The following is a 27477-nucleotide window of genomic DNA, read 5'->3' on the forward strand; positions in this document are numbered from 1 at the left end:
CAGCTTAGTTGCTGGGGTCAGGGAAGGCGGAGGCAGCCCAGAAGCTGCATCTTCGAGCCCCTGCACTACCATCATATGGGGGCTTCTGAGCAGCTCCTGAAGCCATCCAGAGCCAACTGCTCCGGGCTGCTGAGACCGTCGCTACTGCGTTTCCCAGGGACATTAGATGAAATCCGGGGACATTTCGGGGATGGAATTTATCCAGGGACTTATTCGCAAATACGGGGACTGTCCCCGGGAAACGGGGACATCTGGTAACCCTAGACTAAACAGTCGGAAAAACTTTCTAACAGCAGTGGAACAGACTCCCACGAGAGGTGGTGGACTCTCCTTCCTTGGAAGTTTTTAAGCAGTGGTTGGATGGCCATCTGTCATGGAGGCTTTAGTTGAGATTCCTGCATTGCCGGGGGCTGGACTAGATGACCCTTGGGTCTTCCAACTCGTAAGATTCTATGAACTTGTAATGCACATGCCCCCAACACACAAAAGTGCCCAGGAAAAGACCATAGCACATTCCTCAGTACACCAGACACTGAAATGCTTTTCTGCCAAGTAAACAGAGTTAGAGAAGGAAGTCAGGACTGTTGTTACAATTACAACACTCAGCCCATTGGAGGAAAGACCATAGTTTGGGTAGAACCATGGCTTTTTTCAGCCAGAACTCACTGGAACTCAGTTCTGGTACCTCTCAGGTGGGAATCATTGCCATTCTGAGGGAGGTGTTCATGGTGAGTTCCAGCACCTCTTTTTCTAGAAAAATAGCACTGAGTAGAATGTCTGCTTTGCATTCAGAAGTTTCCAGGTTTAATCTCCAAGGAGGACTTTCAAATTCCAAAAATGAGGGGTGCTAAAAAGTTGTAACATACTTTGGTTAAATTAATATAATTTTGCTTTGCTAGGTAAGTAAAATATGTGTAACATTGCATAGAAATCATTAAATATGATTGTCAAGTACTTGCATTTATATTTTATTATTATTATTATTAAGCATTACCTGACATTTTCAGAAGGTAAAATTAAATTTCCTTGGTTTTCTGAGAGCAGTTTATTTGTTTTTTGATCAAATGTAGATTTTACAAGCTAAATGTTACAAATAATAGCAGATTTGAATTATTTACCCTAAAAAACATATTTTTAACACCCCTCACTGAAGAAAGTTTCATGCCCTAAAATGACATGTGCTCCTGGGATAATAATGTCCCATTTCTGAACCCCTGCAGAGCCTCTATGTTTCAGTGTAGACAATACTGGTTAGATAAACCAGTTGTCTGATTTGGTAGAAGATAGATTCCTACGTTCCAGTGTCTGGGGGAAGCATACACGAAGACCTCTTGGGTTTTCCAGGAGAAGTGCTCAAGCACTGTTGTAGGAATAATGTGCTATCCCTGGAACGCTCTTCTCAACACAGTTGTATTTTTGTCTGTATGAGAGGAACAAAATACTTTTTCATTAGGAAACAGCACATAGGTGGTGTTGGTTCATGCCCAGCTACAGGGAGATACAAGTCAAAGTTTTCTTTTGGGTGTTCTTTCAGTAACAATGTTTTTAGATGCAAAGGAGAAGGGGCAGAATTAGAACCCAGATCTCCCACTCCACAAAGCCAACTTCCTAACTACAGACCAGAAAAGGGGCAACCAAAATTGGATTGGAGCAACTCCCCTATCAGAAAAGGTCACAACACTTTTTAGTTTAGAAAAAAAGGCGAGTAAGGAAAGATGTATTACAGGTGGATATACAAAAGGAAGGACTTGTCTAATGTGGATTTGAAGGTGCTTGTGTCCACACAACATCCTCATCCAAGTGGCAGCTTGCACTTTCCCCCTGCTAAACTCAGATTTTCCTGATCCGTGGTTAATCCAATAAGGGAAGAAAATATAAAATAAAATTACATGTTACCTGACTAGACATAATGAAGTGCATTCTGTGTGTGGCTGCTGATTTTTCAACAACAACAAAAAGGGAATAAAAGCATATTTGGTGATCTTACACAGGGTGCTTTCCATTGCCATCCCCTCTACTTCCTTTTTTCCCTGAAGAAAGGGATGCTGCCTGCCTTTTTCCAGTGAATGTTGCTGAAAGTATTGTTCTCAGTATTTTTGTTTTTAAAGCAGCTCTTTTGCACAGAACTGCCCTTGAATAAAACAGCTGTATTAAAATAACAGGGTTTTTATATTGGCAACATTTTATCCAAGCAATTCCAAATCCTTGTCCGGCATCAAGTGATGCAAATATATATTTAATTTTTAAAAAACTGTTCTTTTATGCAAATCTGGAGAATCAAAAAACTTGTGGTTTTTTTTTAAAGAAATGTGTGTGCACAGGTAAACAAATACCTGCCTGCATGCCTACAATGGTCCTCAGGTTTCCTGGAATGGAGCAACACAAAAATTTTATAAAAATAAATAAATTGATTGCTCTTTTGTGCAAATTTGATAGATCAAAAAACTTGTATTTCAAAACTAGAAAAACTAAAATGGAAAGTGTGCACGGGTAAACAAATACAGTGGTACCTCGGGTTAAGAACTTAATTAGTTCTGGAGACTTCCGGGTTAGCGCCATCGCCGAATGGCAGACTCCCTCCGAGCTCCGGAGGGAGTCGGCTCGGCAGGGGTTGGGTCCTACCGCGCCGGCGACGCGGGGACCCTCAAAAACCACGGGAACGGATCCCGTGGACATGGTGACTCGGCTGGCACCGCTATCGCCCTCCCGGCTTGTGAAGGAGCCTTTTTAAAGGCTACGGATCGGGCGCCGGGGAGTGGCGTGGTGCTTTGAGTCCTCCGCTTCCCCTGCCGGGCGCAGCCGCATGCCATCCGGCGGAGAGCGCTGGCTTCTTCCAAAGAAAATTCGGACATTTAACAACAACCCGTGAGTAATTGGGTAACCGGGCATAAAAGGAGGAAAAAAGAAAATTTTTTCCGGATTTGGCACGAGCGGGAGGGGATCCAAAAAGGAAGTCAGTCCCCTCCCTGATTGTAAACATGCTAAAACAAGGACTGAGAAACCAAGATCGATTCAGAAGTTTATTGATGACAAAAATTATTAACTCCACGATGTGAACTATAAGAACTGTGCTGGAGGAGAAGAGTCGAGGGTGAGAGGAAAAAGACAACCCCCCCCTGGGAACCGGGGCGATTCGGAGAGTCTGGCGAAGAGAGATGGAGAATTTGACAGCTGCCAAAGGAGCTGTCAAAGCTGGAAAATATAAAGAGGACTTTGCTACAAGTTTTTCTTTGCTGGTTAATTTTGCTACAATTTGACATAAATATGGATATAAACTGTCGGGGAAAAAGAAACAACAAATTGACTTTTGGATTAGAGGATACAAAGTTATTGCAATCCCCCTAGAGGGGTTTCGGGACATTACAAGTGTCGTATGTGGAAAACTACTCTGGGATGTGCATAGGTCTTATCTCTTGGGAAAGCTGCAGAACTGAAATATTATTTTGTCTACAGAGGTGATCATAATACAATAGAATCTTCTATTGAAGCAAGAAAGGAACTGGACGTAAGTCTTTGTCCCTGAATAACAAACCTCTGTAGAGTCACTAAGTTTTGAAACAAGAATGTTTTGACAGCTGAACAAGACAGAAACCGGAGAAAACAAGAAGCAAAAGAGTAAATGACTAAATACGACACGGAAAGAACAACGGGAGGAGCAACAAAAGATTAAGGAAAATTAAAGGCCTCTATTAGACTGGATTTATGAAGTTAAATATTATTAAAACAACCAAATCTGAAGATGGACTGAGAAAATTCGGCTGTGGACTTAAGATCTCCAGGCCGACAACATACAGACAAATGGACATGGGGAATCAAAACCGGGGAAGGGAGGGGGAACCTTAGAATCCAAAGGCTTTGTAACCAATTTTTTGAACTTTTCTATATATTCTATCTTATATTCTTTATAACTTTGATCTTATATGTTTTCGTTTTTTTTTTCTTTTTTAGAAAGGGGGAACTCGTGGAAGGAATGAGAGCTGATCTTGGGGGAAAATTTTGTTTTATTATAAGACGAGGAGTGATGTTAAGATTGTGTAAATTTAAATTGGTTTATGAGTAAAATATATTAGGCTTAAATTTGGGGATGAGAACTTGTGGAACCAACTTAGGGAAAGGGGAATACAGTCGGGACGGGAAGGAGGAAGTCCCAGAAAGAAGGTTATGAAAAGAAGGGTCTAAGCTAGTCTCTCTTTTTCTTTCTTTTCTTTATCCTTTTTATCTTTTCTATTCTGTTATTATTGGAAACTTTAATAAATATGATTATATAAAAAAAAGAACTTAATTAGTTCTGGAGGTCTGTTCTTAATCTGAAACTGTTCTTAACCTGAAGCACCACTTTAGCTAATAGGGCCTCCTACTGCTGCCACGCCGCCGCAGCACGATTTCTACTCTCATCCTGAAGCAAAGTTCTTAACCTGAGGTACTATTTCTGGGTTAACCGAGTCTGTAACCTGAAGCGTATGTAACCCGAGGTACCACTGTAGTCATGCATATGCCCACAGTTGTTCTCATGTTTCTGGCAAAAAGTACGATCAACTGCTGCCCACAGGTGTGGATGGAAGACATTGATAAAGGTTTTGGAAGCATAACATTGGAAGTGCTCATGGAAACACCACCCAGGCACACTTAATGACCCAGTGTGGACACAGCCAAAGTAGTTGTTTGAATAGTTGAGCTATGGAATTCACTACCACAAGACTCTGGAAGGTTTTAAAAGGGCATCAGCCTTGTCCGCCATCATTTTTTCTGCCAATTATTATGTATTACCTCCGATGTCAAAATGCTATGCCTCCGAATACCCGTTGCTGGGAAACATGAACAGGAGAGTGCTATTGCACTCATGTCTTGATTGTGGGCTTCCCAGAGGTGTCTGGTTTGCTACTATTGAAACAAAAGCTGGTCTGGATGATTTTCTGGTTTGATATAGCAGAATTCTTTTGAGCCTCAGGAACAGATAGGTGTCTGGTGAATGATGGGGCCATTTTGTTTATTTATTAATTTCATTTAATTGCCAACAGTTTGTTCTTCCTATTGTTCAATAGGATGAAGAGATAAACATGTGAAAACCAGTCAAACCCCCCCCCCAAGTGTTGGCGATCTCACAGGAAGAAATTGCTGCTTCCAGGGTCATTTTAAAATTAATAAATGGCATTCCTACAGGATCCCGTTTCAAAAACATTGGATTTTAATACTTTCCTTTTCTGCATAATTACAATTGCACTCCCACAGGAAGCTTTCTTTATCATAGCAGAGGGTGAATGTGCATGATCTGTTACTGGCATTTCGAAATCTGGAATTCCTACTGGAAGACAAGCAAAGCAGAACCCAAGGGATATCAGATTGGCACAGCAATAACACAGGGGAAGTGAGAAATCTGCTCATCTCTACCCGAAACTTGTCTGGAAGAATGGGCCATGAGGGTTTAGCGGCAGTATTGATAATTGGAGTGCAGTATATAGTGTTTGCCAGCAAAGCTGATTGTGCTTTCTGTTGCTTTCAGCAATGCAACATGGGAGCTTATCTGCATTTTAGGGAGTTGTGATGAACAGTATCCTCCCTTTGTGCAACCCACATTCTTTATTCTGTTTTGTCTGTGGGAGACGCTCCTATCGCCTGTGGAGTAAAATAGGTTTATTTGGTCAGTGTATTTTTTCCAGATTAATGTGGAAGAGATACCACGTGGCCTTGGGTGTCTGAGCATTCATAATGGGGTGGAGGGTTTTTTTGGGAAATTCCCTCCCTCCCATAACACTGTGTGATGTCTTGTTTTTATAGCCTCAGTCACAGCAGTGGAGTTCAGATTCTGGATGAGTGTATCTGGAGTCTTAAAGGAGAGCTTCTGCAAGGATTCTGGAAAGATGCATTATGTCCTTCCTCAGGGCATTTTTTACCCACCACCAAGTTTCCATTTTAGTGTTTTAAATTCTGTGGACATGATGGCAAATTGATGTAACTACATACCTTGATATATGACAGGGGTGGGGAACCAGAGGCCCAGAGGCAAACTGTGACTTCTCTGTCCAGCTCTTGGGACTCTCCAGACATGTTTCCTCCCTAGGCTTCAAGTGCTGTTTTATTTGGTATGGTTGCAGTAATGCCTCTTGCTTGTCTTGGTGGAGGATGGGGTGTGTGAGAGTGTGCAGAAACCTGGGACTTTTGATTGGCTAGAATGTCACTGACTGTACAAAGGGAACAGTCACATCTCTTTCTCCATCAGCTGTTATTTCTGGCCCCCACCAGCCACTAGCATGCTGCCCCCAGAAGGTTGCCCATGAGATCATGCAGTCCTTCAGCTGAAAAGGGTTAACCATCCCTAATATATGAGTTCAGAGTTCCAGGTTTGGAGCAAATACTCTCTTGGTGAGAGAGCATCATCGGCAGAGATTTAAAAATCACAAAACGTGCAGTAAGGTAAAGCAGGGAAATATAGGCTATTATACCTTTGAAATACCCTTTTCTAAGTTTCTCCCAAAGTACCCCTTTACTTCCCCTTTAGCATAGAAATAGGCCACACACTTGCAAAATTAAAAATGGTTTACTTAATGAACTCATTAAAAAATCAGATTCATGTGCTTTTCCATAAAGTAGCAAGAAACGACAGGCAGCAATACTTCATTTCAAAATTGGTACATGTTTCTAAATTATTTGTAGAGAAACATAAAGTTGGCTTGCTCTGGGCTCGGTGCAATCAGCAATCAGCCCCGATGTTCTTTCTGGTTGGATTCACATGGTGGAAGTAAGCAAAGGCCTCGTTAACACTTCCTCTCAAGGTGAGGGGATATGGCCTAGTTAAGTCTGGCAGAACAGCTTACTCTATGGTCTTAACCCCTTCACACATCAACTAGAGCTAAGCTTACTGGTTATATGAGGCTGATATTTATCCCACAGTATGCACTCTGGGTCAAATGAAAGAGTTAAAACTTGCTCCAAGATGGTCCCCAGCTGTTTTCATTCACTCACAGAGATTGCAATGGAAGAATGATATGAGATCCAGCTGAGTGTGATGCCTCATCAAGAAGATAAAAGCATTTGAGCTGAAGGACCAAGCCACCTTCCTTACTTATAAAAGGAGTAATGACTGACATCCAATGTTCTTTCAGTGCATCTAAAGGGCTGGGACTGTCATGGCTGTCTCTGGTCTAAAACTAGGATTTGTGGTTTTTTCCTTTTTTTACTAAGCTTCTACTAACATTTTTTTTTACAAATATTAACTTTGCTATTGTTTCATAGCTGTGATAAGCTTTTATAGTAATATAATCTATCATTTATTTATCATGGGAATATAGTAATACTCTAAGTAGGATTGTCCTTAATATCAGGTTAACTTCAATGAGTTATTGTAGGTGTTGTTGGACTGTGGGTACAAAATAGATTGTACAAAACTAATATAGCTGAGGATGATCTTGTCCTTCAAATATGGGTCATTTGGATATTGCATTTGTGATGTTCAGTTCTGGCATGATTTAAGATACTCACTGCTCACCTGGTATAAGTCTCTAAAGAATAATAGCTCTTAAAATAAGGGGTTACCATTCTGTAAAAATGGCATAAATCTGAAATTTAGAAGCTTATTATGTAGCATGTTCTAAAAGTAGGGTGCAAGGTTTATTGGAGTAATACTGTATATATTAAGGCTAAGTTATTTGCAAGAATTTAAATTCTCTGGATTCCGCTATTTGGTGATGTTCTAGGATTTGATGAAACTGCGTGTCATAAACCAGCCATTCAGTCACATGAATTACAGAAGGCAACTTAGCCTTCTGGAATCCATCCTACCAGGAATAATGACAGAGGTTCTGTTGTTAATTTCCTTTTAGGTAGTTATTTAAGCATATCAGTGCTCTAATAGAAAATCAGTAAAAGGTAGCTTAAAGTTGTTTTTCTTCTCTAAAATGATATTCTCTCCCTGCTCCCTCCCAAATGGAGTTACCCTAAAACTAAAATAGTATTCAGAATAACCATTATCACTTATACTTTGGGTAGTTAACATCGTTTTAAATTGTACAAAATAACACGTGTGCATAAGTCAAGCTGTAAACCTTGTTCTGTGTACTTTTTTTTTTATAAAAAGAGACAAGGTGAAAAAATGGGATATCCTCAGTTGCATTTTTGTATATTACCAACCAGGGATGCTTCTAATGATTCAGATAATGGAGATTTATTGACTTTCTGGCCTCTTCTGCTGTGCTGGGGACAGTCCTTGCCAGCAAGCTATAAATTTTGGGTGAAAAAATTCTCACTGTTCTTGCATCTGTTGGAAGAAGGGAATGCTTCTCCATTCAACTCCTCCTGCGGATTTTCCTTTTGTTCAAGCTGACATTATGTGACATCTCTACCACTTAAACATAATTGTTTGAGGAGTCTGGAGTTGTACTGCTATGCAGGGTGAGAATAAGTCCAATTGAATTTGGCATGAGACTGGGCTGCAACTATTACAAGGGGAATGAATTGGTAAATGAAAGGTAAAAAGATTTTTCCACTAGTTGATGGACAATAATTTGTAGAAGTGAATACTGAAATGAAATCTATGTTTGTAGGCAAAGTATTTTGGGTGTATTGGCAATGTTGTAGCAACTTGTAGGAATTGGAACCCTATGCAACAAAGGTGTAACATAGAATTCTCATACTGATGTTGAATTAAGTAGATTGGACAAGGCGGTTAGTGGATATGGGAGCAAACTAGTTTCAAAGAATAGGTTGAATCATTACTTTTTGGTTACTGCTTTTAACAGTGCAATCTTACACATACTTACTTTGAGGTAACTCCTGAGTTCAATGGTGCTTACTCCCAGGTAGTAGGTTGGTATAGGCAGCCTAAGTGAATCCAGTGGTTAGTAAGCTCATGAGGGTGGAACCTGTTCAAGTGACTCTGCAAAACATCTATAGATAACCATCTATACATGCTGTGCTTCACTGTTGGGCCTTCCGCAAACTGGATACGACTCCTGAACTGCTGTATTGAAATCATGTTAGACTTGAAGAAATGTACAGTGGTACCTCGGGTTAAGTACTTAATTTGTTCCGGAGGTCCGTTCTTAACCTGAGGTACCACTTTAGCTAATGGTGCCTCCTGCTGCCGCCGGAGCACGATTTCTGTTCTCATCCTGAAGCAAAGGTACTATTTCTGGGTTAGCGGAGTCTGTAACCTGAAGCGTATGTAACCCGACCCGAGGTACCACTGTACTAGTACTGTACTAGAAAATGTTAATCAACGCAGAAGTGTGTTGTCTTACCAGGAGAATTTGTGCAGTTTCCTAAAGCTGAATTTACTATTGCTCATGTGGTAATTTATCTTGAGTTCCGTGAGTCCCAAGGCATTGCTGGGCTCAGGAGTGGAGTGGGCGGCAGAGACCTAGGAGCGTGAACAGGAAAATGACATGGGGCTGGGGAACAGAGGCTGGAGGCAGCATCTACTTCTCCCTCTCAGGATATGACTGCCCTTGCTGAGGAAACAGGGTTCTCATCTCCCCTCTTTCTTCCTGAGGAAAAGAGTGCAGTAATCGAATCCAAGGTGGAGTGCAGGAGCCAGCTGGGGTTGGGGGAGGAACTGGAGGCTGAAAGGGAGGCACAACCTGGTCTCCCAGGACCTGGTGATGAAACTATTCTCCTGCCCCCCACTGGCTTGCAGATCACAAAAGTCTCTGGAATGAGCTCTCCTTGCCCCATCTTTAAAAGTAGGGCAGGAGGGGGGGGGCTTAAATTCTTCCATGTGGTTCTCAGCTCATTGCCTTGGTCTTGGGACTCCTTAAACATGGACCACAGCTTCTAGGCTGGCTGGCTGGCTTCACCTTTCCTGTCATCTAGTCTGTGCGCAGCAGCTTCTAGGACTCATTACCTGTTGCTGAGCCTGAATCTCTTTTCTGCCTTAGAGATTTATTCCTTAGGACTCAGCTATACAGCTGCAAATAAAACGTTTTAAGTGCAATATACAGTGTGGCATGAGAGGGCAATGGTGAGCCTTATGGAAAATTCCATGTATTTTTAAAAACGCTTTATTAAAAAATAATTTTTGGATCGGTTTTTATATGTGTGTAGATTCCACCTTAGTCTGAAGTAAGAGCCTCTGTCATTGTGAGCTGGACAGGAGCCTGGATAATGAGATATATTGTATTATCTATAGTTTGGTATGAAGTACTGTAAGCTGTGTGTTTAAAGGTAAAGGCACTCCTGACCGTTATGTCCAGTCGTGGACGACTCTGGGGTTGTGGCGCTCATCTTGCTTTATTGGCCGAGGGAGCCGGCATACAGCTTCCGGGTCATGTGGCCAGCATGACTAAGCCGCTTCTGGCGAACCAGAGCAGCACATGGAAATGCCGTTTACCATCCCGTCGGAGCGGTACCTATTTATCTACTTGCACTTCTAGCTTTCGAACTGCTAGAAGCTGGGACCGAGCAATGGGAGCTCACCCCGTCGTGGGGATTGGAACTGCTGACCTTCTGATCGGCAAGCCCTAGGCTCTGTGGTTTAGACCACAGCACCACCTACGTCCCAAGCTGTTTGTTTACTTACCTCAAAAAAAGCTCCCTAAACGCATTCTTGAAAGTAGGTAAGCTTGAAGTCATGTCTCTGGATTGGCTCTTTTGGACATTTCCTCTCAGTTTAGTATCTATACTCCAGTCTTAGCTAATGTTTGCCTGAAAATGTGTTGTACACTGCAGTTATGCAAGATAAGCACCTGAGAGAGGCTTGTAGAAAAATCATAGCATTTCATACCTGATCAACCCAAGGTATCTATTTTATCTCCTGATCTCTGCTGAATCATTCAAACTAAAGGCAAGTATACGGATACTGGGGCTTTCAAGATCTGCATTGTAGTGATCTAAAGATTTGAAAACCTGGGATTAAAACAACTAAACATAGTGATAATGATTTGATTCACTAAGGATGCTTTCAGACATTGACAGTTTAGCAGCACCCAGTCTTTGCTCTGCTTTTAAGATGAAAGTGAAATAACAACTCTGCTTCCAGAATACTCCCTTTTTGTCCCCCTCTCTGCAATTTGGAAATGCAGAGGGAAGATATGGAAATTAAGGCAATTCTATTTGGAAAAGGATGGGTTAAAATGAAGAGCTGATTCCTAGAGGGGAGAGACAGACCATAGAGAAGAAAACAGAACCTTTAGAGCAGTGGTTTTCAACCAGTGTGCTGCTGCACCTTGGGGTGCCTTGAATGATGATCAGGGGTGCTGCAGGCAACACTGGCCTCTGTCCCTCTTTCCTTCCTTTCCTCCTCTAATATTGTCTTGCGTCTCTGCCTCCCAAAATCCTCCACAACTATTAGTTGCAGCAGCCCTGGCTACAAGCTCTCTGTGTGAATGGTGCCTTTGGGGCTGGCTAGGGGGTGCTTCCCAGGCCCCTGTGGGGCAGTGTCAGGAGGCACCTCTCTTTGGAGGGGGCAGCTCAGAGACCAGGGTGGCAGCTATGGCTGCCCAGAGGACCCCCAAAGAGAGGGGAGTGGAGAGGAGGCTAAGGGAACACTCCACAAGGGAAGGTATTCAAAAAAGGGTGAGAGGCTGCCAGCTCTGCAGGCAAGGGGTGCCATAGCTGGGCTCCTGAGCCCCACAGGGGTGCCACAGAAAGAATGTAGTTGCTCAAGGGAACCGTGGGCTCAAAAAGGTTGAAAACCTCTGCTTTAGGGCACTATATACAGGCCATAACCAGCCACAATAGCAATGTGGTAGGCAATACCACAGCTATTTCATAGAGTTTAAAAACATGGATTTTCTGAGCTTTGGAAAAAAGAAAAGTGCACAGGAAAGCAAAAAAAAAAAAAAGTGGTTGGTTTGTGATGCCGCAGTATATGCCTACTGTGGAAGCAGAATAATGACAAATTTTGAATAGATTCATGGGGTGGGAGAAAAATGGTTGGTTTATGGTCCAAGGAGCTTCCATTACAGTACTTGCTATAGTACTCTGCTGTAGTGCAGGACTGAAGAGTTTGGTTTAAAGTAGCCCTTTTTCTAGCAGAAAAACTATCTGCTTGCAGAATTAATTTCTTCGCTGCCTGGGAGTAAGGGGGGTGGGAATCAGTGAATGGCAGGGACTTGGTTAAGTAGATCAAGTATGTGGTATCCAGGGGGGAGGTTGAAAAGCTGGATTAATAATGAGCCTGCATTGAGGATTTGTCTTACCTTTTTTATGGCTTCATAGCAGGGTGTTGCTTATCACAGTGTTGTTTTAATAGGAGACACATTGCCCTGGGATCTTGCCACTGCTATACAGCTAGGAACTTGATATTATTGGTAAGGGCCTCTGTTTGCTTAGGCATTTTAATACTTTTTTAAAAAACGAGTAAACATTCGTGTTTCAGCAGCAGCTGGTGAGGCAGGAGACGAGAAATTTAAACAGAGTGGGTTCTAGGCAGTGCCCCCCCTTCACCTGGAAAAGGCAGGAAGAACTCTTTTGGGCTGCCTCCAAATTCTAATTTTCTTGAGTGCCACCTATAGGAGAACCATGAGTGGGTTAGGATGGCGGGCCAGACCTCGCCACCCTTTGGTGCCAGCCGTGATCTGGACAACTCAAGCCGTTGCCTCTGACTGAACCCGTTATGATTCTGCTCACAACCCCCCATCCCTTGGCGGGCCAGCGGGGTGGGGGGTGGGAAGGGGAGATAATATAGTGAAAGGGAAGCAATAGGGGCTGGAAACTGTGGTAGCAGCATTTCCGGCTGAAGCGCGAGATAGAAAATGTTGCCAATTGCTTCTTCTTGTACAACTGCAGCCAGATCCTACCCGCATTTACTCTGGAGTAAGCCCTAGTTTGTTCACGGGGTTTTGCTCCCGCGTAAGTGTGCACGAGGGATGGCAGCCTTAACTATCGGGGAGACGCAGGAGTCGCCTGCGCTGCTGTAATTCCCCCTCCTTTTGGGGAGGGAGGCGCTGGGCTACTTGTGTTTACTTGGAAGTCCCACAGAAGTTAATGCATTCTTAGGCTACTCCTGGCTTAAGCCGGTGCCCGCCTTCATCCCTAGGCGAGAGGCGCAGGGTTCTGTTCCGCCCGGGCGCTGCCTCTTTAAACGAGCGCGTGGTTGAAGAAGGCGCTTGCCCAGCTCCCCTCTGCGCCTCGGAGGGCGGGTTTGAGCACGCGCAATGCGCCGCCCTCCCGCCCTGCGCCGCCGCCGTCTCGCGCTCCTCCCTTTTGCGCGCGCTGCCCCGCCGCCGCCCCATTGGCCGGGTCCTGTCAGCTGATCCTGTGTTATTTCCTGTGTGTGTGTGTGTGTGTGTGCGAGGGGAGAATGGAGAGAGAAACCTCGGCACCACCACCGCGGAGCCGCCCCCGGCTCGACGCGGATCCCCGCCGCCCCACGCGCCGCTGAGAAGCGCCGCCCGCTCCGCGCTCCCCCCCCTTAGGGGGGGTGGGGGAGGACAGCGACGCTGAGGTAACGGCTTCGGTGCGTGTGAAGCCCTGTCGCGGGCCTCGGTGGAAGGGGCGGGGCGGGAGAAGGAGACGGGGCGGGAGAAGGAGACGGGGAGACGGGTGCCCGGGCGGCCCGTGGGCCGCAGCATCCGCGCCCCTCCCCCAGCCGGGCTCCTGCGATGGATGCTTGGAGGAGGAATGCCCGCGGGGGGGGGTCGGAGTTGGGGAGATCCTCAGGAAATCCTGCGATCTACCTTTGCTCCTTCTGCCCGGCACTTCCCTCCCTGCCTTCTTGCTGCGTACATTGCATCTGAAAAAAAGGAGAGGGGTGTCGGAGGGGAAGTGTAATGTGGAGGGAGGGAAGGTGATTAAAGCGGGGCAGGGGGAATGGCTCCCTTTTGAATACCTGCTGGGATTTCAATCCCCTGGTGGGACGATGCCTTTTCCAAGTCGAAGGAATCGTAGAGAAGGCATCTTGGCTTCTTTCCTCAGTCAGTGCGAAGCAGACCGAAGGAGATTCAGCTAGGCCCACTGAATTGGTGGCTTCTCTCTTACACAGATTGTGTGTGCGTGCGTGCGTGCACGCGCATTTGTTTTTAAAAAAATCAGTAGACTAGGAAGGACTTTCAAAAAATGGAAGTATGAATGAAAAAATAAATAAATTTGTGACCTTCATGGTGTTTTTTTAGGATGTAAGCTCCTCTCCGGTTCAGCTGGCCCCTTGCTTTCTTTCAGTTCATCTCTTAGGCAAGCTGATGGAATTGACCACCTCATGTCACTCTGAACAAACTTAAAGGCCTAGGTAGGGACTCAAAACATTAAGTATCTTAAATGAGTTGGGAATAATATTTCCTGATGTTGTTCATTAATATGAGCCAAATTGAATTGCATTAAATATTTCTTAATGGCTCTGTAGCAGTAATTGCTTCACGCTCTCTTCCCTACTAACACACCATCCACCTTTTTTCTTCACAAGAGTCAACTGAGGTCGTTAGAGGGTATGCTGTCACTTCTGGTAAAACCTAACTGGTGTAGCCACTTATTGGAAGTAAGTGTCATGAGTTATTGCCTAGAAGAGTGATAGCAATGCTATATATGGTGACCAGTGTTAAAGTTAGGAAGACTTAGATACTTCAAATTAGTGTTGCCTTTACCTGATATACTAGTTTTTTAAAAAACAAAAGTATAAATGTTCATATGTCCCCTGTATCTATGCTATCTAGTACAATCATAATTGTGAATGACAACAAGGTAGTGTTTGGGCAGCAGACTTGTATTTGCCCTCAGTAATTAAAACAATGCTTTTTTGTACAGTACATTCTATTTTTTTTAAAAAGAAAGTAACAAACTTAGTTGCCTGGCTTCTGTATTAGGTGGCAAGTAGTTCCAAAAAGGAATCCAGAGCATATTTAACAAGCATAGTATATTGTTTTGAAATGGATTGGGGACACCTGACTTTAAATGCTCTGCCATGAAACTCATTGTGGCAGTTGGTTCATGGTTACCATCTTTCAGCCTAATCTGTGCCTGCAGAATGGCTGTTGAGGAAAAATTGAATAATCCTGTTCATTGACATCCTGAGCTTCTTGATGAAAGGGGGAGGTGAAGTCACATTTATTTGTACCTTGTCCGGCTGCATGTCCTCAATTCAGTTTGCCATGAAGAATGTTTTCATGGAATTGGTCTATGTTAGTCTCATATTAGAACAATATTTAGGTTTCTGTGAGATATAAAATTAACCATTTCATTTTTGTGGGTGTGAGTGCTCTGTTATTTTTAGTTTGTTGTCAGGGTAGTAATAACTATTTTAGTGCCTATTGTTTTACTTGTAAATAAATGAACCCTAGTTCTTATTTTCTGAATATATTTTGTTTGTCAAAATGGATAACAGTTTACTATAATATAGCACAGCTAGATCTATATGGAATCAGCTGTACACACTGCTGTACTTAGTGGTCTCTATATCGGGCTATTCTGACATATGCAGATAGCAAGTCAGGGAACTGAGTGTTCCGGTGCATTCTGAGCACCTCATGAGCATACTTAGTTTGAAGCTCTAAGGAAGTTGACCACACTTGACAGTAAAGGTTCCACCAGCCTAAGGTACAGTTGTGCTTATATTCTGGGTTAAAAATCCTCGGGCAACAAATTGGTGCTCCTTTTCCTTTTGGTGTATACATAGAAGAGAAATACAGTAAGCCTGCAACTTATGCTCATGTGGAGTGTGAACGGAGCCCACCTCCAACAGGCTCCTCGCACTCTCCCTCCATCGACTTGGCTGCTAGACCAACCCGCCTGCTGCTGTCCCTCAACTGCCAGGGCTCCATACCTTCCGTGGGGGTGCCTCATTGTGCCCCCTCAAAAATGTGACCTGAGGCCACTGCCCCCCCACTATGCCTTCATCTTGCATAGTATGGTCTGCTCTGGTTGGCAGTGGTTCTAGGGTATGAGGCAGAGATGTCTGTGAGCACCTGATCCTCTTACCTGCAGATACCAGATACTGAACCTGGACCCTTCTGCATGTGAAGCATGTACTCTACTGCTGAGCTATAGTCTCCTAAATACCATTTCTGAGTATGTGAGCTTTCATATTTAAATAGTTATGTCCTGTCACTACTGTATCAGACTAGTTAGAGAAGTGTTCTAATCTCCTTATGGGTTGTTGGGAGTTTTTTTGTCATGGAGAGCATTCAGACCTGTGATCCTGCTGACACCTAGAACTGGTTCAGTTACAAGAAGGCTGTATTATGCATTTAAACTTTGAGACATGCTGTTTAATATGGTTTTTTTATTTTCCAAGGGAGTATCATTGCCTGTGTCTTGATAGTCCTCTGTGTAACACATGTAGAGTTCTACTACAGCCATGGCTGTAATCCTGTGCACACATAACTAGGAATAAGCTCCACTGAACATAGCAAGATTTCCTTCCGAGTAAAATATATACTGATTGTATGGGGATAGGTGTAATGCAAATAGTGGCCTGTTTCATACAATCATATTTCAGCTTAGTAAGCAGATACATAAACAAGCCTTTTTTCTACACATAATGCCCTTTTGTAGCATTAGCAATCGAATGAGGAAGCCTTTGATAAACCATGATTAACCATTTTGTCCACATGGACAGAATCACTGTAGTTACTGGCTTTGGAACAGGCCAGGATGTAAAACTGCAGTTTGAAGTTGGTTTGATATCCTGGCTTGTTCTAAAACTGATAACCATAGCTGCCCAGTTTGCATGAAAAATGAAATAATGGCTAGTGGGAGACTTCCTGGCTTGATGCATGTATTGCAAAGGGCTGTGTGGGGGAGCAAAAGTCTTGTTTATGGTTTAGCGAAGGTATGGTTGTCTGGACATGGCCAATAGTGGAAAGTGTTTTATGTTCTTAAGATGTTTGGGCTATTTACTCACAACAGCATGAACAGTGTAAACACTTCCTGATAAGAACAAGTAGAAGCAAGAAAGCTCAGGCCAGGGAGCTTATGCCATCAGCTCCGAGTTGGCCTAAGGCTAAGCGGATTGTTACTACTTCTTATCATGTTTATTTGTTTTAGTATTTCAAAATGGTAAACCATCTTGAGTATTTTGGCAGAAAGGTGCCATATACATACAGCAAAAGAATTTTTTAAAAAATGAATCTCCCTGAGATCTTTTCATATCAGTGGACAGCTGTACAAAACAGCAAGTGGTGAAATGACAGCTGTGGTGAAAAGTGAAAGCTTTACCTTTCGGTTTTAACTAAACCACAATTTCTTGATATGTCTGATCTCTAGCAACTCTGATTTATTCTAACTAATTAGTTAAAGCAAACCAGGATCAAACAGAGGTTTCATATCCTTGTTAACTAAGTAGAGGTAATATGTAGCTCTTAGTAGAGGTAATATGCAACTCAGCTCTGAGTTCATATGCAGCTGGAAGCTCTTGCATATGGTGGAAGCAGAAGCATTTACTCTTCTTTTGCATGCAGAGGACCATAAGAGGAGAGGGTGAGAACACAATACTAAGTCTTGCTGGATCTTGTTCATGATTATCATATTCTAAAGAACACTTTAGATAATCTGAACTGGGCCTTGGTGTTTCGCCTTCTTATTTCTGATTCTTTAGCTTCATCAAAAGTGTCTCGGTTGGCTTTTACACTAAGAGGGCTGATTGACATTATCTCTGTCACCATGGGTATAAAGAGGCTCAATATACCATTCAGACAACCATTCTCCTGCTTACCATACTGCAAATTATCTTCTGAATGTTTGTGTAGTCATGTGCAAGAATTGAAACTGGACTTATGGTGATGCACTTGGACATTGTTATATTGCCTTTTCATCTATAGGGACATTACTACAGTGGTGCCCCGCAAGACGAATGCCTCGCAAGACAGAAAACCCGCTAGACGAAAGGGTTTTCCGTTTTTGAGCTGCTTCGCAAGACGAATTTCCCTATGGGCTTGCTTCGCAAGACGAAAACGTCTTGCAAGTGTTCCGATTTTTCCCCGCTCCCCCTTTTTCTAAGCCGCTAAGCCGCTAATAGCCTTTTAGCCGCTAAGCCTTTAATAGCCGCTAATCTACTAAACCGCTAATAGCGCTAAGCCGCTAATAGGGTTGCTTCGCAAGACGAAAAAACCGCTAGACGAAGAGACTCGCAGAACGGATTATTTTCGTCTTGCGAGGCACCACTGTACATGCAGCTTCCCAAGGTGGTCATGTAACTGTAGGCCTCAGTAAGTGACATTTGATGAACCATTGATCTAATCCATTTACTGCACTTCCTTCCTGGAAAGCTACTCATGTAAACAAGATCTGCTTTGCTGTCTTTTCCTGCATTGTGTGGATATTGTCACAAATTCTGAATAAGGAAGGGTATGGCTTTCCTCACAATGCCTTTCATTCATTTCACAATTCTTTTCATTCTTTAAGGATATGGAACATCTTTGAGCATTTATAGTGTAGTGGTCAGAGTGTTGGACTGGGACCAGAAGACCTGGGTTCAAATTCAAACTTGGCCATCAAGCTCATTGGAATACTGTGAGCCAGTAACCCTTCATCTTTTGCAACGTTACAGGGGAGTTGTGTGAGGATAAAATGGAAGGGGAGATGATACTATGTATGCTGCTGCAAACACCTTAACAGAAACACAGGATTGAAAGTAGTAAATTAATAAACCATTGAAGAGTGACATATACATTCTGTTGGGTCTAGGGGAGAGAAAAAGATTGTTGCACCAACCCAAATTAATTTGATCAGCACTTAGGAAGTAATTTGATTATACTATAGAAGTATGCATGAAATATGCACCTAATGATGAACACATCTTTTTTAAACAATAAATTATATATCCACCCTCGTCCCTTGAAGTAGGAATTAACAATGTTGGAATCCTTCAACAGGCAAAAGATAAACTTGCCATTTTATGTGAATGGCTTGCCCATATCATGAGATGAGGTGCAATACAAAGCATAGTTGCTAAAAAGTAAGTCACATTCAGCTCCACAATTCTTACTACCTAGTAAGTATGACTTGATTCCTGCAAGGCTTTTGATGAAGTCTCTCATGATATTTGTCTTAATGACATTTTACCAGATGGTCTGTTAGGTGGATTTGAAGCTGGCCCAAAGAGTGTTCAGCAGTGGCTCTTTGTCATCCTATGTATTTCTATGTTGAGTACAGGGGAGTGGCCTTCCATCCTCTGGCAACCCACTTTTGGGCACAAAAGAGTTGGAGTGTTCTGATCCTCCTCACCCAGCCTGTTTGTTTTGCCTGCATATCCCCTGTCAGTGCAACTTCATAGCAACCTCTTCAACTTCTCTAGCCTATGGATATGTTTTCACACCTGCATGCTGTGCTGTTATTCTTGTGATACCTCACAAAGAATGTAATTGTTAAGCAGATAAAGTAATTGGTCTGCTTTAATTGTGCATGTTGACTGCTAGTTGGAATTAATTAGTTTCATTAGCAGCCAGCGACGTACTCTTTTAATGTTCCATACCTTATTGCAACAACTAAGAAATGATGGTTCTTGGAGGATTGACTTCTTTAGTACTGATACTTACATACTGATGACTTTTACTAACTAATGAATTGTTCTTATAACACACTTAACTCCTGCTTTCTTAAACTGCAAATAAAGGGAATAAAAAAGCAGGAAAGCCCAGTTGATTTCATTTTTCATAATACTTAATAGGAATTTGGGGGGAGGAATTTTAGGCCTCTCCCTGTGTCACCCCCAAACCATTCCCCTTAAAGGAACACCACACAGTTGCAACTTATCTGCCTCATCTACTGACACCTTGCAATAAATACTGTTTCTGTGCCATGACTATACAAATGAAACCACATTTATAGCCTTTGTACACAAATATAATCTGGAACCTGAATTAAACACTTACCAAATAACAAGGAAACAAATTGAAATGCATTGCATACAAACACCATGTGGAGTCACCTGTCTTACAGTTATGGCATTTGGTAATTTAAATTGGCAAATTCACCTAATTACAGACGAATTCATATCTTCTCCTTTTACTTTGGTAGGCGCATTGTTGTGACAAAGAGTGATGTGTTTACCTGTGCTCGTTACTCAAATTATGAGAGGAAAATATAGAAGAGGAAGTCCTTCATGAAATCCAGAACCCCCAATTCCTCCCCCCACTCAATTTTAGCAAAATTATGCCCTCTCTGAATATAGCCTTTTAAAAACAGTCCCCTCACTTGTAATTTTAGTACTGTCTGATCTCTTCATTATCTTAATTGACATTTACATGTGTGTTCTTTGTGTCTTTTGTTTTTCCTGCTGTAAGTGTTTACACTCATCTGTATATGCCTGTTAGAAACGAAATCTATGTATTTTAAATATCTGCAGTTTCATCAATCCAAGCCTCTTGATTTGAGATGCCGTTGTGAACAGTACAGCATTGCTGGTTTGGGAAAGGGTATTTCTATCATCTCTCATAACAATTTCTCCAAACAAGATGTTGAAAAGTTAGCTAGTAAAATCTTCTTAAGTACTCTTGTAACATACAATCAAGCTGACATTCTGCTCTAGTTTCCTAGATAGCAGGCCAAACTGCTGATAATAGGACAAGAAACCAAGAGGGCATTTTGAGTTTGAAATTACTACAAGTGATTTTAAATATACATTAAAAACTACTTACTTTACTGGGAAATAGGAATTATTTTGCTAATTTATTTTTCTCTTTTTCTCTTCTAGGCGGGTTGCTGAGCTGTCAGTCTGCAGCTGAACAGCATGCAGTCCTTTCGAGAGCAAAGCAGTTACCACGGAAACCAGCAGAACTACCCACAGGAAGTGCATGGTGCATCCCGTCTAGAAGAATTTAGCACCCGCCAGCAGGCTCAGATGTTCCAGAGCTTTGGAGGAGGTGGCAGCAGCAGTGGGCGCCGTGGAGCAGCAGGCAGTTCTGCCTCAATGGCTGGTGAGAGCTCTGGACATCAGAGCTATCAAAGTTTCAGAAAGGAAGCAGGAGAATTCTACTATATGGCCTCAAGTAAGGATCCTGTGGCAGCTGGAGGGCAGCAGCTTCCTCAGCGCAGGCCTTCTGGGCCAGTACAGAGCTATGGACCACCCCAAGGGAGCAGCTTTGGGAGTCAGTATGGGAGTGAAGGTCATGTGAGCCAGTTTCAAACGCAACACTCATCCCTTAGTGGTGTGACCCATTATCAACAGGATTATACTGGTCCTTTCTCCCCTGGAAGTGCTCAGTACCAGCAGCAAAGTTCGAGCCAGCAGCAGCAACAGGTTCAGCAGATGAGACAACAGCTCTACCAGTCTCATCAGCCTTTGCCACAAGCCTCCAGCCAGTCTGCCTCCAGCACATCTCATATGCAGCCAATGCAGCGTCCTTCAACTCTGCCTTCCTCTGCTTCTGGCTATCAGTTGCGAGTGGGTCAGTATAGCCAACACTATCAGCCTCCTGCTTCTTCCTCTTCTTCTTTTCCTTCTCCTCAGCGTTTTAGCCAATCTGGGCAGAACTATGATGGCAGTTACAGTGTGAATGCCGGTTCACAGTATGAAGGACATGCTGTTGGGTCGAGTTCGCAAACTTATGGAACTCAGTCAAACTACACCTTTCAGGCACAGCCAATGAAGAACTTTGAACAGTCAAAGTTACCCCAAGGCAGTCAGCAGGCACAGGGACAGGCGCAGCAGTCACAGCAGCAGCAGCAGCAGCAGCAGCAACAACAGCAGCAGCAGCAGCAGCAGCAGCAGCAGCCTCCTTCACAGCATATAATGCAGTACTCAAATACTGCCACCAAACTGTCTCTTCAGAGTCAAGTAGGTCAGTACAACCAGGCTGAGGTTCCTGTGAGATCACCCATGCAGTTCCACCAGAATTTTAGTCCTATATCTAACCCCTCACCAGCTGCCTCAGTGGTTCAGTCCCCAAGCTGCAGCTCCACACCATCTCCTCTCATGGCAGGTGGTGAGAACCTTCAGTGTGGACAAAGCAACATGCCTGTAGCCTCTAGAAACCGCATTTTACAAATGATGCCTCAGCTTAGTCCAACACCATCCATGATGCCAAGTCCCAATGCTCAGGGTGGAGGATTCAAGGCATTTGGGCTTGAAGGACTGCAGGAAAAGAGGCTTACGGATCCAGGACTAAGCAGCCTAAGTGCTTTAAGTAGTCAAGTGGCAAATCTTCCCAATACGGTCCAGCACATGCTACTTTCAGATGCTTTGGCACCTCAGAAGAAAAACTCCAAAAGATCTTCACTATCTAAAAAGGCTGATAGCTGCACAAACTCAGAAGGCTCTTCCCAAGCAGAGGAACAGCTCAAGTCTCCTCTGGCAGAATCAATTGATGGTGGCTGCTCCAGTAGTTCAGAGGACCAAGGCGAGAGGGTGAGACAACTGAGCGGTCAGAGTACCAGTTCTGATACTACCTACAAGGGGGGTAATTTAGAGAGATCCCACCCATCACCAACACAAGCATCTCAAAATGAGCCTCCAAAGCTCAGCACCAGGCCTGCAGATGAGGAAGAAGTGGCCTCTCCTCCTGATGAAAAGGAGGCCTTAGTTGCTGTGGAGACACCCCCGAAGGTCAATGAAAAGGCAGTTGGTGTGATAGTTTCCCGAGAAGCTATGACGGGCAGAGTGGAAAAGTCAGGTGGGCAGGATAAGCAACAACAAGATGATGTTTCCACAGGTGCTCAAGCACCATCTTCTGCCAGTGTGATGAAAGACACTGGGCTTCTGGGACCACAGCAAGAGCCACAAGGAGGGAGTAAGGGGAGCAAAAGTGGGGACAGCAGCACTAACCACAACGGAGATGGGAACGGACAGCTTGGTCATGCTGTTGTTGGCTCCAGTTTTCCGGGCAGAACCGAGCCTTCAAAATCCCCTGGTAGTTTGAGGTATAGCTACAAAGACAATATTGGAGTTAGTATGCAGAGAAATGCTGGCAACTTCCCTCAGTATCCTTCAGGTCAGGATAAAGGGGATTTTCCAGGGCATAGTGAGCGAAAGGGTAGGAATGAGAAATTTCCTAGTCTGTTGCAGGAAGTTTTGCAAGGCTATCACCATCACCCTGACAGAAGATATTCTAGAAATGCACAAGATCATCATGGGATGACTGGAACTCTCGAGGGTACCATGAGACCCAATGTCCTGATCAATCAAGCCAATGAATTAAGTAATAGAGGTCTTTTAAACAAAAGCATAGGCTCTCTCTTGGAAAATCCACACTGGAGCCACTGGGATAGAAAGTCTAGTGGCACAACTTCTGAGATGAAACAGATAAATCTAGCAGACTATCCCATGCCTCGAAAGTTTGAGATAGAGTCCCAATCCTCTGCTCATGAAGGTGGAGGACTCTCTGAGAGGAGATCAGTTATTTGTGATATATCACCCTTGAGGCAGATTGCTAGAGAACCTGGGCCTCACTCTGTGGGACACATGGGTCCTGATGGCAGGAGTGGAAGGAGTGACCGTCTAACTCCTGGTCAGTCAGTCATCCTTCCTGGTGGTCTAGTGACCATGGAACCAAAGCTAAAGTCTCACAGTGGGCAAATCAAGGAAGAAGATTTTGAACAGTCTAAGACCTCTGCCAACATCAACAATAAAAAATCTGGAGACCATTGTCATCTTGCAAGTTTTAAGCATGAGTCTTACCGAGGGAATGCTAGCCCAGGAGCTGCAGCTCTTGATTCTGCAGCAGAGTACCTTTTGCAACAAGATAGCCGATCACAGCTCAGGCGAGGACCTGGCAGAATGGGAAGCAGCCGAGAGGGAATGAGAGGTAAATCTCCCTCTCAGTTTCATGATCTGGCAGACAAATTGAAGATGTCACCAGGTAGAAGCAGAGGTCCAGGCACAGATCTTCACCACATGAATCCACATATGGTGCTTTCTGACAGGGTGAACCGGGGTTCCTTACACTCTCCTTTCCCTCCAAATTCCGAAAGCTCATCGTTGGCTTCTGTTTATCACACTAATGCTCGATCTCATGCTTTTGGTGATCCTAACCAGGGGCTGAATTCCCAATACCACTACAAAAGGCAGCTGTACCAACAACAACAGGAAGAATACAAAGATTGGAGTAGCAGCTCTGCCCAGGGAGTGATTGCAGCTGCTCAACATAGACAGGAGACAGCAAGAAAGAGCCCAAGGCAACAGCAGTTCTTGGACAGAGTAAGGAGTCCTTTGAAAAATGACAAGGATGGAATGATGTATCTCCATTCTGGTTCTTACCATGATGCTGTCAGCCAAGACACAAGCCGTTGCTTGTTAGGGAGTGATGGGTCTCTTCAAAATAAGTGTGCCGAAATTAAACATTTGAATCAAAAGATTCAGCAACAAGAATCTGGTTGGGATCTTTCCCGACAGGTGACTACTGGGAAAAACAGTGGCTCTCTAGGAGGAACTAGTCAGAAGAGATTTGCATCTCAAGATAGTGATACACACAAGCGTGAAGATGCTGGAGATGTACTTAAATCTGGCAATGCCATGGTAAGGATTCCTGGCCAAGAAGAGCAGTCTTCTCAAAATCCTTTAATCATGAGAAGGAGAGTCCGCTCTTTTATCTCTCCTATTCCCAGCAAGAGGCAGTTGCAGGAAATGAAGAATAGTGGCACTGAAGACAAAGGACGCCTGCTCACTTCATCAAAGGATGGAGCTGATAAAACACTCAACTCCTATGCCCATTCTTCCCAAAGCCAAGATGTTAGTAAGTCACTCTCAAAAGGAGAATCTCCTAGGAATCTTCCAAGTCCTGACAATAGAAATTGCTCTGCTGTTTCCCTCACAAGCCCAGCTAAAACAAAAATTCTGCCTCCACGGAAGGGCCGTGGGTTAAAATTGGAAGCTATTGTTCAAAAAATCACATCCCCTAATGTTCGGAGGAGTGCTTCTTCAAATTGTGCTGAAGCTGGCCCAGATGCAGTCACCCTTGATGACATTCTGTCACTAAAGAGTGGCCCACCAGAAGGTGGGAATGTGTCCAATCATGGAATGGAAGCAGAAAATATAAAAGAAGAAATTGTGCTGGATCAAGAGAGCCAAGAATTGACTAGTGAAATTTCTCTGACAATATCTTCTGAAGAATGGCATGCGGATAGAGATGAGGTAGTAAAAAAAGAGACACCTGAACTTGCAAGTGTTGTCAAGGAGGCCCCAGTGCCTACTGTGATCCCAGCACCTTCACAAAAATCTGTTTGTCAGGGAAGAACAGATGGCTCACTAACTGGGGCAGGATCTATAAGCTTTTCCGAATTAAAAACAGTCTCTCCATCCAAAGTCTTGACTCCTGAACCAAATCTAAAGTCTGAAGAGAAGGGTGGAGATGCAGTCATTGCGACACCCAAGCCAGATCCTTTTCCTCCAAAGGGTTATTTTCCTTCTGGTAAGAAGAAGGGGCGGCCTATTGGTAGTGTTAACAAACAGAAGAAGCAGCAGCAACAACAGCAGCAGCAGCCGCCGCCGCCGCCACCTCCGCCTCAACAACAGTTGCTGCTTCCGCCACTTCCACCAGTACCAGAAGCGCTGCAGCCATCAGAGGAGGCAGGAGGTGGAGAACCTAAACCCAAGAGACAGCGAAGGGAGAGGAGGAAACCTACAGCACAGCCACGGAAGCGGAAGCCAAGACGAGCTGCTCCAATTGTGGAGCCCCAGGAACCAGAGATCAAACTGAAATATGCCACACAGTCTCTTGATAAAACTGATAACAAGAACAAGTCTTTTTTCCCTTATATTCATGTAGTGAACAAGTGTGAGATAGGTGCTGTATGCACAATAATTAATGCAGAGGAAGAGGAGCAGAATAAGCTGGTGAGGGGCCGAAAAGGGCAGAGGTCATCAACACCACCTCCCAGCAATGTTGAGAGCAAAGTACTGCCTATTTCCTCTTTCATGCTACAGGGCCCTGTAGTAACAGAGTCCTCTGTCATGGGCCACCTGGTTTGTTGCCTGTGCGGCAAGTGGGCCAGCTATCGCAACATGGGTGATCTCTTTGGACCTTTCTATCCCCAGGATTATGCGGCCACATTGCCCAAGAATCCCCCTCCCAAGAGGGCCACAGAAATGCAGAATAAGGTCAAAGTACGACATAAAAGTGCGTCTAATGGTTCCAAGACAGATACGGAGGAGGAGGAAGAGCAGCAGCAGCAACAAAAGGAGCAGAGAAGCCTCACTGCCCACCCTCGCTTTAAGAGACGGCATCGCTCAGAGGACTGTGCTGGGGCCTCTCGTTCCCTTTCGAGAGGCGCTGCTTGTAAAAAGGCAACCACTGAGGGTAGCAATGTTGGTGAAAAAGCTCCTTTGGACTCTAAACCCCCCATGTCCACTTCGGAAGGTGGTCCTGAGTTGGAGTTACAAATTCCTGAACTACCTCTTGACAGCAATGAATTTTGGGTCCACGAGGGCTGTATTCTCTGGGCCAATGGGATTTACCTGGTCTGTGGCAGGCTTTATGGGCTGCAGGAAGCTGTGGAAATAGCTAAAGAGATGGTGAGTACCATAAATGAATAATGTTGTAATGTTTCTTTTTCAGACAGCTTGGTGTTTCCTGGGTTCCCGGTTTTATTTCCTTCACTTATGCCTTGGCAATGGTGGTGCCATTGTAATTGTGTGGATTAGGTATGGCGTCACGGGTGGCGCTGTGGTCTAAACCAGAGAGCCTAGGGCTTGCCGATCAGAAGGTCGGCGGTTCGAATCCCCGCAGCGGGGTGAGCTCCCGTTACTCGGTCCCTGCTCCTGCCATCCTAGCAGTTCGAAAGCACATCAGAGTGTAAGTAGATAAATAGGTACCACTCTGGTGAGAAGGTAAATGGCGTTTCTGTGCGTTGCTCTGGTTCGCCAGAAGCAGCTTAGTCATGCTGGCCACATGACCAGGAAGCTGCGGACAAACGCCAGCTCCCTCGGCCAGTAAAGCGAGATGAACGCCGCAACCCCAGAGTCGTCCGCGACTGGACTTAATGGTGAGGGGTCTCTTTACCTTTATATATGTAAGCTGGAATTTGCTCTCAACATTACTTGTAGTATAATTTTAGACTGGCATTTACAGAATTGCCTTGTGCATTGACGTCTGGTCCCTATTAGGAATATTAGTGACTTTGTGTGGCTGGGGGGGGGGGGGGTTGGGAGCCAAGGTACTAACTATGGTTTTTAACCGATAGGGATAGCTAGCTGCCAAAATATGATTAATTGCAAGAACACAATTCTGTTACCATTTCTGTCTTTTAACAACTTTATGCTTCTTGGACCCTAGTATTTTCTTCTTTCCATCACAGTGAAACTAGTCAGTTATATATTTGTAGGGAAAGACTTGTATCTGATACAGAAAATGGAATGAGAGTACACATGCCGAAAGACATCCTGAGGCAATAGAAAGGCTTAGTTGAACTAGTTTCTATTTTGTGTTGCCACCTGAGGTTTTCGATGCCCCATACACTAATATTTATATATTATAGTGCTATATTTAAAAAATTCTCTCCCCTGTTCCAATAATAGGCTTTTATTTGTATCATCGCTTCATTATTTTCAGATTATACAAAAAAAGAAACATAAATAATATAAGCAATTGAGGATAGTGAATATGATGGCTCATAAAGGAAATCAAATGTTTCTAAGACTGTTAGGATGCTATTCATTTATAATTTGGTTCTTGCTTTGAATTC

General features: G+C 43.9%; 1 protein-coding gene across 15 annotated transcripts in view; it reads left to right on the plus strand.

Annotated features, from left to right (window-relative positions):
* The window catches only part of TCF20 (transcription factor 20), a 198012-nt gene that overhangs the window by 105227 nt on the left and 65308 nt on the right, over positions 1 to 27477 (plus strand). For 13 of the 15 annotated variants that reach the window (XM_082239968.1, XM_082239972.1, XM_082239979.1 and 10 more), the window contains one exon: positions 20555 to 26308. In XM_082239968.1, the coding sequence (XP_082096094.1) occupies positions 20591 to 26308 (5718 nt within the window). In that variant the 5' untranslated portion in view covers positions 20555 to 20590. Of the gene's footprint in view, positions 1 to 13022; positions 13391 to 20554; positions 26309 to 27477 lie in introns of those variants that run through there. The other 2 variants (XM_082239971.1, XM_082239969.1) reach the window with 2 other exon arrangements.

Source organism: Podarcis vaucheri, assembly GCF_965113315.1.
Source record: "Podarcis vaucheri genome assembly, chromosome: 10".
Lineage (NCBI taxonomy): Eukaryota > Metazoa > Chordata > Lepidosauria > Squamata > Lacertidae > Podarcis > Podarcis vaucheri.